General features: G+C 32.1%; 1 protein-coding gene across 1 annotated transcript; it reads left to right on the forward strand.

The window, feature by feature from the left end:
- Positions 1–550: 550 nt before the first annotated feature.
- On the forward strand, positions 551–2,833 carry LOC132174502 (transcription factor ORG2-like). The gene is made up of 3 exons (XM_059586151.1): positions 551–874; positions 1,960–2,307; positions 2,747–2,833. The coding sequence occupies exons 1-3, from the start codon at positions 551–553 to the stop codon at positions 2,831–2,833; spliced, it is 759 nt and encodes a 252-aa protein (XP_059442134.1).
- Positions 2,834–10,604: the final 7,771 nt, after the last annotated feature.

Consider the following 10,604-nt stretch of genomic DNA (forward strand, 5'->3'; position numbering starts at 1 on the left):
ATCAATTCTTGATGGTATATACTGAAGGGGGAAAGAACGAAGAAAATAATGGTAAAAAAGGAGTAGCCACCGAGATTGAAGTTTCGATGGCAGGAAGTGATCAGAATGAATCAAATTCCATTGATGATCATATGTGGGGTGGTCGGCGAGCCACCCCCAGGCCATGGGGGTGGCTGGGCAGCCACCCCACAGCCCTTTTTTTGATTAATTTTTTAATTTTTTTTTAGGGTTTGTCAAATGATGTTGTTTTGGAGGGGGCTTTTTTAAATTGAATTTTTTTTTTTTTTGTCTCAAAAGGACATTTTAGCAACTTAACGTCAAAAAATACATCGTATTGTATTTTCGATCTAATTTAATGTTATTGACTAATAGAATAGCCAAATTGCAACTAACTAATAATTTGGGGTTACTTTATTATATTTTAAACATTATGGGTCAAATTGCAAATGGCCGATAGTTTTGGGAGGCATTTTATATTTTTCCCCTATATATACATTTCATGGCCACCCCGATTTCCTAGAAGCTCACAAAGCTCCCAACTAATCCAATCATGCTAGCATCACCGCCGCCGGCAACTTCCTTTTCAACCTTTGCCTGCTGGCCTTTACAGGATACCATCACTCAACATCATGGGTATAACAACAGCAATCACGTCTACACACAGATTAATGAAGCGTCGGAGTCACTTGTTCATTGCAGTGATCCATCCCGTCCGAACGGCGAGCTCCGTCGCTCCACGCATTCCCCGTCGATCAGTAGCGACCCCACGACGGCCCAGAAGATTTCCCACAATGCTAGGGAGCGTCATCGTCGCAAGAAGATTAATCATTTGTACTCCACTCTGCGTTCGCTACTTCCTGCGGCGGATCAAATGGTACTATTTATCTTTCTTTTATTTTGTTTGCATGCATTTTTCTTCTGGTTTTCTTGCGAGTTTCCTAGGAAACTTATTAAAGGAAGAATAGCTACTACGACTCATACGAAACGTTTTTGGGAGAATCAAATCGGTATCCGGTTATATGTGTCTTGTCATACGCGTTTCTAATGGGTAAAGAGAAATACTACATTCATTTCCAAATTCACACTCTGAAGTATACACTCTATAACGGTGCAGGGGTGAAACCAGGATTTTATTAATGGGGAGTCCAAAATTATGTAAATAATAAACACGAAAATGCATATAGTTTATATATTTCCTAGAATGATACGCAACACAATGTCTAAAGGGCATTTTGGTACTATCCAGACAATATTTATTTAATTAGCTGCTTCATTTTGTCATCTCCGATCTCTATCCCTCCCTTTCTCTCTCTCTCAACAAAATCGGGTAGAGAGAAAGAGACAAGAAAGAAAGAGAGTTTAAGAGAAAAGCAAGGGATTGAAGCCTAAGGATTCTTTTCGCTTCCACTTTCTCTCTCTCTATGGGTACCATAAACCAAAGACTCAACCTTTTCACATTTCTTTCCCAGGATGATCTCCCTGACTAGAAGCTCTTTCCTGGCAATATAAACAAAACCCATTTCTCATATTACACTTTCATCCACACCCACTTCACCAAAATCAGAACTGGCCATGTTTAGTTTAAAATTAAAAAATACGATATATAAAAGTAGAAAATCATCTTTAGTAGAAACCAATCTGCATAAGCTTGTCCTAGGAGTTGCCAGGAAGTAGAAATCAATCTAACTTATGAGTAGAAGCTGTCTTAGGGGCTGCCAAAATATCAAAAGTATCATTTCTGGGAGTGATTTAAAAAGTTTGGGGTTGCCATGGAGCCCAAAAGCCAAACGTAGGTCTACCCCGTGAACGTGACAATAAAAATTAACATTTCAGAAAGTGTGCACTTTGAGAGTTGATGTTTATATATAACTTACAATAGAAGTTAAAAGAAAGAAACTGTATATTAATCCACTTTATTTGTGGTTTTAATAACAATGGTGGGTGTATATATTGTTGCAGAAAACATTAAGTATTCCAGCGACAGTTTCAGGCGTGGTCAAATACATACCAGAACTACAACAGCAAGTGGAGGGACTGATTCAAAAGAAGGAGGAGCTTCTTTCAAGGATTTCTAGGCAAGAAGAGCAAGCTCATCAAGAAAATTCAAGGCAACTTCCAGCTCGGAGCTCTTCATCTGCTGTCTCGGCAAGCTGGCTCAACGATAGAGAAGTTATGATTCAGATATCAACATATACGAGTCCATTATCTGAGATCTTGCTTACTCTAGAGGAGGATGGGTTTCTTTTACTAAATGCTTCCTCCTCTGAGTCCTTTGGAGGAAGGGTCTTTTATAATTTACACCTTCAGGTATGCTTTGTATCACTTGTTTACTCGTTTTGTTGTCTTCAATTAAATGGATAATTAATGCTATTATATGCATATATAAAAGGTGATCAAAAGTTGTCCAATTTTTTTTTTTTTTTTTCTTTTCTTTTAAAGACACGTGAATATTAACTTTATCAGTTAATAATTGCATTCGTATATTCTAAAACTGCTATTTACGTAATAATTTTTGCTAACTACATCTGTATTCGCATGTACTGATAGTGAATAACGAATACTTGACGATGCGAGTGATTAATATCCGCGCCGCATGCCCCTAATCTAAAGTATTCAAATCCAAATAAATATAGAAATAATTGAGAAAATAGCTGTGTTTAACCTACACTTTAATCTCATGCGTGCATTCATTTATTAAAATAAAAATTATTTGATTTTTTTTTTCTTGGTCTATTTTGGATTCTAGCTACAGCTGGAAAGGGCTGATAAAGTGGTGCATGAGGTTTGGAGTGAAAAGCTTCTGTCGTTTTATGAAAAGGGTGGAGCAATCTAATTACGAAAATTAAATAGGAGCAACCTATTTAATTTTTTTTTTCTTTTCTTTTCTTAGAATGGATGTATTTATTATTTGTTAAAGTCATGATTAAGTGATTAAATTTATCTATTTTTATGATCAGCTTAAGCTTTTGGGATAACTGGTACATAAATTACCTATTTAATTTTTCTTTTCTTTTCTTAGAATCGATGTATTTATTATTTGTTAAAGTCATAATTAATTAAGTGATTAAATTTATCTGTTCTTATGATCAGCTTAAGCTTTTGGAATAACTGTACTCCACGTGAGGAGTAGTGTTAAAATCATGATTAAGTGGTTAAATTTATTTCTTCCTATTCGCTTAAACTTTTAAGATAACTGGTAATTTAACATATCCCAACTGGTAATTTAACATTATTTACTGGGCAGTTATACATTGCTGTTCCTACTTCCTATAGGGTGACCATTGTAGAATTGGAATTCCTTATAATTAATTATTCTAATTATATATACGTAAACTCTTCCATGTAGGGCCACAATTCGAGCGAGCACTTAAAATAAAATTAAAAATAAATGATTCATTATTATGCAGTAGGAGGAAACACTAGCTTGTGCAAAAAGAATCAATTTCTTGAATATGCAAATCTCTTCTCATTCCATCAAAGATTCAGAATATAAATTTCTTACATCACATACCATAAAACTCTTACATAAAATGATTCATTATTATGTAGTAGGAGGAAACACTTGTGGAAAAAGAATCAATTTTGAAAAAAAAAGAAAGGGGCAATAATGCCAGATGCTGCCCGATCATGTTGTCTAATTATACGAACGGCCTTTACGTTTTTTTTTTTTTTTTTTTTTTTTTTTAATAATAATAAAAAAAATATATATCCAACCTTTATATATAGCCAAGTGAGCACATTTTTTTTGTGCGACCCTCCCATGAATATGTTAATTCATTTTAAATCAATGTTTAGAGAGAATATAGTTAAGTTCTCCTTGGATTGTTTAAGATAAAGATGGCAATCGCATAAAGGTTTAGACAGCGGAAACTAGAGGCGTTTTCTCAAGACCAATTAAATTATAGACTGACTTAATCATATTAGGACATCAGTGGTTTTCAAGGCCATTTTCAAGGGTCGGTAAAGGTTGGAGTTTTTTGTTGGTTTTTTAATCCGCATCGGCCATAGGCTGATAGGGTGTATCCTCAAATCATATCCAATTACAATCCTTGGATTGTTTAAGATAAAGATGGCAATCGCATAAAGGTTTAGACGGCGGGAACTAGAGGCGTTTTCTCAAGGCCAATTAAATTATAGACTGACTTAATACTATTAATTAGGACATCAGTGGTTTTCAAGGCCATTTTCAAGGGTCGGTAAAGGTTGGAGTTTTTTGTTGGTTTTTTAATCCACATCGGCCATAGGCTGATAGGGTGTATCCTCAAATCATATCCAATTACAATGTCAACAGAGCAAAAAATCAAATTTATATACCTATATAACTATAATTAACCATATGTCATATATTATTATATTATATGTCTATGTATATAGTTATATACTTGCATACTAACTATTAAATATGTTAGATATTATGTATAAAGTTATATAGTTATATACAAAATTATTAAATATGTTAATTAACCATGTCATAATATTATATACCATAGTTATAACTATAGTTAATATACAATAACACATGGAAATATATATATATTGAAAAGAAGAGACCCAACCCAAAATCTACGGGCCATTCTCTTCTCAAAATAAAGGCTTTTCGGTTCCAGATGGGCCTGGAATTATTGGGCCTATGCTTTTCAGTTGTCTCTAGCGAGAAACGCCCATGAATATTGTAATCCATCTTGGGCCTATGTTCAAGGGCAAAGAATAGGATGCCTTCAAACGCTCTTGGCAAAAGAGAGGGGATTCATCTACGGGACCCTATTCCTACAATTCCAGAAATTCCGATAATTAAATAAATTGCTTTATTTTCGAAATAAGGACTTGAGAATTTTTTTGTGTGTGGCTAATAAGGAATTGATATTGAATTAAGGGACCACGGGAGAGGGGATTAACGAAAAGGAGAGAACTACCAATTATTTTCTAATCATTCAACTCAATGGGAAATGCATAAAGAATTACCGCTTTTAGTACTATATATATATATATATACTGTCCATTCCAACCCATTATATTGGACTGATGTAGTTGTATTCATCAGTCCTTTTTTCTTTAATAATGATTGACATCAGCTTAATGAGATGGGCTGAAATGGAAAACTGGTATTACTTTTATTATAATATATATATATATATATATATATATATTACTCTTTTCTTTTAATAAACATGTGATGATCAACATGCAATTGCCCGTCTCTTTTGGTCTTGGGGCAAAAATGGGGAAAACAACGGAAAATTGCCGACTTACCTAAGAATTTTTAATTTCTTCTTCCAACTTCTTAAGAATTTTATAATATTTATGGCTAAATACTCTTTTGCCCCCTTGAGTTTCAACACTTTATTCATAAAAAATACATCATATAATTTTGTTTTCAATACTCTAATAAAGGTTTATTTGGGATTATAGTTTCAATAAGTGCTGCAATTTTAAAAATTGCCTTTTTTAAAATCACTACTTTTTAAAATTACAAAGGTGTTTAGTAAAATATGTTAAAATATATATATCAAATATTTGTTAGGCGAAATGGTAATTTTGGTTTAAATTCACATATTTTCAAATAAGCACCCTTAGAAAACGCATATATATTTTAGATTAAGTGTTTCTTAAATCGCAATGCCAAACACCTTACGTTTTTTTTTTTTTTGACATGCAAACGCCTTACGTTTTGCGATATATTTTAAATACATAGATTATTCTTGTGAAATCACAATCTCAAATACACCCTAATTCTTTTAGAAGAATGTTATACAAAAAGTTTTTTTTTTAAAAAAAAAAGAACTTTTACGAAGTGACGTGGCACAACATGATTGTGAATAAAATAAATTTAAATTTGGTGAAATTCAATAATGTTATACCACAACACTTTGTAAAAATTTTATTTTTTATTAAACTTTTTGTAAGCATTCTCCTATATATGTCATCTTGGGAAAGATGAATAGTTAAAATCTTGGTAAAGATAGAAGTAGGCATGCTGGGAGCAATTGGCAGCTCTCCTTCTAAGAAATTGAAGGTACGTACTGAGCAACAGAACAAATCATAAGAAACTCAGCTCTTTTTTTTTTACCGGAAAATAACAATGTCAATCCTGCCAAACACAGTAATAACACTTTGGCTGCGTACCGTTCATTAGGAAGAAGGAAGCTGCAACCCGGCTTTTCATGTGGTCCAGAACACTTTTCCTATTGACCACAATCTACAATGCTATATATATATATGATTGGTATCTTTGTGTACTAGCTAGATGAGTGGATGTCATATGCATGTACCTTGAGATATAGAGATGGCAGATAAAGGAAGGAGTTTCAAAATAATGAGCAATGGGGTCTCTAAAAACGACAGTTGTGTTTATCTAGGTGACCCTAACGTTAATATTCACATGTCAACTTCACATCCCTAGTAAAACATTTCTAGAGCTCCATTTATGAATATATTAATGTGTTGGGACATCTGATAAGGGTAAAATCATAGCTGCATGCCACATTTGAATATTGTAAAAGATGATGGTGATAGACCGACTGATAGGCACAGGCATATAGAAACAGCAACCTCAACAGAACAAAGATGAGACAAGCACCGTTAAACACACAAATTTTAAAGGAAAAAATTAAAATTCACATACTCCTTTAAAATTACCAATTAATTGATAATGTCTCTCCAAATTTTTAATTGAAACAATGTTCACTTCCAAAACTAACAAAAAAATTGACAATGGCCCTCCAAGGCCAGCAAAAAAACAAAAATAACTATAAATTTTTGTTAATAAGACAGAAATACCCCTATAAATTCAAAAAAAAAAAAAAAAGATTTTTTCTTTCTTTAACAAAAACGATTTTTTTATTTTATTTCTTAGTTTCAGTTTTTTTTTTTTTTTCTTTGAATTTTGTTATTTTAATTGTATTAAGGATATTTTCATTATTAGGGAGGACATTGACAATTTTTGATAGTTTAAGAGCGACATTGTCTTAATTAAAAGTTTAGAGAACATTACCAATTAAAACTTAATGAAAACACCAAAAGTTTTTCTAACTTTTTAAAGAAAGTGGGACAAAGTAAAATATCCCAAATGGAGAAGAAAAAAAAAAGGGTTAAAAAGTTTAAGAAAATGATGGAAAAACTTATTTTATTGAAAATAATTTTCATCGAGTGATTACTTGAGATATTTATTTTTTTAATAGTATTTAATCCCGTCATACTTTTTGGAAAACCAGGAAAAAATGAGAGAGAAAGGGGAGGCAGCAGTGCCAAGTGCCAAGGTCTTAAAGAGGACAGGACAGAGAATGGACCAATCCCAAAAAATGTGATAAGAAATCATCAAGACAATAATACACCAGGTTTTCATACAATAACTCTCCCATCTTGTCTTAGATTCAATTATTTAAACATAATATTGCAGAAACTGACAGTATAGTATGTGTTCTATGTTGAGCTCCCACATCGATAAGATGACAGCTATATATATATATGAATCATGAATCATGATTTTGGGTTTGTGTTAACAATTTGGTTAGAAGTCTAAAATCAAATCATTTAAGTGAAACGATTTCAACATACAATATGATCGATGGGCAAGCACCCAGCTAGCTGGTCGTACGTACAGCTTGATGGTTTTTGTTAGAATATTATATTTCCGGAAATATAATATTCTAACAGTTTTTAACTTGCTGCTTTGGCCATCATGGCATGTAGAATTTTGATGATATATAATTAAGGAGATAATTAGGAGAAGGAACCATGATTGCTTTGTTTTTTTTCCTTAATTCTTTGTATTACGCTACAAATGTTGTCCTCCACAAGAATTCTCCTGCGAAGTTCAGTAGCTTTAAATATTATGGATTGGTCAAATTTCAATATGTTGTTGGCTGTGGATTGGATTCTTGAAAACTAAAGTGAAAAGATAGAGAAAAGTTACTTTTTTCTACCACTTCATGGCTTCACGAGCAGCACAATTAGTGATGAGTACGTGGTAGATTCGATTACTCACTACTTAGAGTCATTCTTAGTGAAATCTTTATTACAATTGGTCATTTAACAAGCTCTATTCTCTCTCTCAATTTTAACATTTGTCAGATTCATTCTCCAAATATCAAGAGCCAAAAAGTGAGAGCCACTTAATTTTTTTTTTTAAAAAAAAACTTCACAAAATTCTTTTCTGAACTTCCACATGTTTTGACATTACCCTATAATATTAAAAAAACTCTCAATTTAGGATATCTAACTTTCAATTTTTTGCAATGTCCCTCTCATCTGTTAGGATTTTCTATTAAATCTTTTCAAAACTCTTAAAATACCAATGTTTTGTAAAAAAATTCTTAATTTTTAAATATTATTTCATTTTGAAAGCCAATTAGTTTAATTTCTCTCCAAAGTGAAAGCCACCAAAACCTGGCCTAAAAGTGAAAGACGTGTTAAAAGAATAAAGGAAAAAAATTTAACTAAAGAAAGATTTGATATTTGATTCCTTTAAAAGATGATCTACAAAATTATGTTTTTTTTTTTTTAAAAAAAAAAAAAAATTATTCTTCGATCTCAAATTGATCAAATAATGTTGTGAGCTGTAATGAGATTGGGAAGTAGAAGCAAGATTGATGAGAAAAAGTGAAAGCCACTTAATTTTTTTGAGAAAACTTCACAAAATCCCCTTCTGAACTTCCACGTATTTTGACATGATCCTATAATATTAAAAAACTCTCAATTTAGGGTATTGGACTTTCAATTTTTTGCAATGTCCCTCTCATCTGTTAGAATTTTCTATTAAATCTTGTCAAAAGTCAAAACTCTCAAAATACCCATGTTCTGTAAAAAAAATTTCTTAATTTTTAAATATTATTTCATTTTGAAAGCCAATTAGTTTAATTTCTCTCCAAAGTGAAAGCCACCTAAACCCTAAAAGTGAAAGACGTGTTAAAAGAATAAAGGAAAAAAAAATTAACTAAAGAAAGATTTGATATTTGATTCCTTTAAAAGATGATCTACAAAATTATGTTTTTTTTTTTTTTTTAGAAAAAAAAAAAGAATTATTCTTCGATCTCAAATTGATCATCAAATAATGTTGTGAGCTGTAATGAGATCGAGAAGTAGAAGCAAGATTGATGAGAAAAAGGCCAAACAGAATAATGAGACGAAAAGTCAAGCCCCACCCTTCATGAATGATCACATGCATGCAGTCGATGTGTTATTTTAAAAGAGGCAGTGTCCTTCACTTCCATGCTATGGCCTACAAGTGAACGTCTGCTTCGTACAGTTTTCACAGTCATCTAACTCTCCCTTGGCCTTTGCGACCTGCTACCCAAACAGAAAACCCAAATTGTACCAATAATGTTAATTAATCTTTACATCCCATGACTCATACAAGCCATGCATGTTTTTTTTTTTTTTTTTTTCTCTCTCTCTCTCTCTCTCTTTGTCGATAATAATGCAACAAATTTCAAAATGGAGAGCAAGAGAGCTGTCACTATTAGTCGTGGCTGTCCTTTCCATAAGGAAAATACTGATCTTTACCATTTTTTAGCAATATGAAATGACATGTCATAATTGTTAAAATGATTAAGACTATAAAGTTAACAAATCTGCAGGCAATACTACCCTATTAATTAATTTGCAAGAACATTTTCAACAAAAGTTGTTATTTTAGCTATTGAAAATATCATTTTTATTTTATTTTTTTTAATTTTAACTCCTAGTTTCTTATTACAACATATATAATATCTATTTCACCTCTCTACTCTAATTAAATATTATTTTTTAGTATTGTTTTTATTTTCATTGCGGGAGAGGGAGAGAAAAATGAGAAAAAAGAACAAAAAATATCTTACTAGTTCACCGTAGCAGATTTTAGAAAAAGTTATATTTTAAAGTGTTTGCTGGAGCTTCAAAAAGAGTTGTTATACTAGCTAAATTTTAACAAAACTTTTATTTTAAAGTGACTGTTGGATATGTTCTAAGAAAATTTGTAATTATATATATATATAGAGAGAGAGTATCCCTAGCTACAAGTATTGTTATGATCGTAAGGGTCTCACATGACTTAAGTATAATATTAACCACGACTATTTAAACTTTCAGACACAATTTCTTAGCAAGCCAATTTTTAATGGTGAGTTTTAGAATAGCATAAAACGTGGTAATACTGATACGTTATGTCTCAGATTCACTTTATGAAATAACACAAGCAACCCACACAGAAAACCATGCATATGTCTCAGATTCACTTTATGAAATTCATTTACTTCACCAATGATTGTCCACATATATAATTTGTGCATGTGTAATAAGTTAAAAACTCATGCTAGACACTTTGCTTTTGGTTAGATTACGTGTAATAGGGACCATGGGTTAGTGTTACATGTACCATGTTTTTTCTTCCATAATAGAACACACATATATCTTTTTGTCTTTGTCTTTGTGTTTGACACTTGAAAGAGAGAGGTTCCAATGTTGGTAATTAGAAGTTCAAGTTGCAAAAGGCTCTTGAATCTTTGATGGTTCAGGCAATGCATTAGTGATAATTGATGAGCAAACAAACAAGATAACGAAGCTGCTTCGAACCTCGGTTTTTGGAAGTTATATGTGAACGTACGCCAATATCACACGGCGCCCCCAGT

This window comes from Corylus avellana, chromosome ca3 (genome assembly GCF_901000735.1).
Source record: "Corylus avellana chromosome ca3, CavTom2PMs-1.0".
Taxonomy (NCBI): domain Eukaryota; kingdom Viridiplantae; phylum Streptophyta; class Magnoliopsida; order Fagales; family Betulaceae; genus Corylus; species Corylus avellana.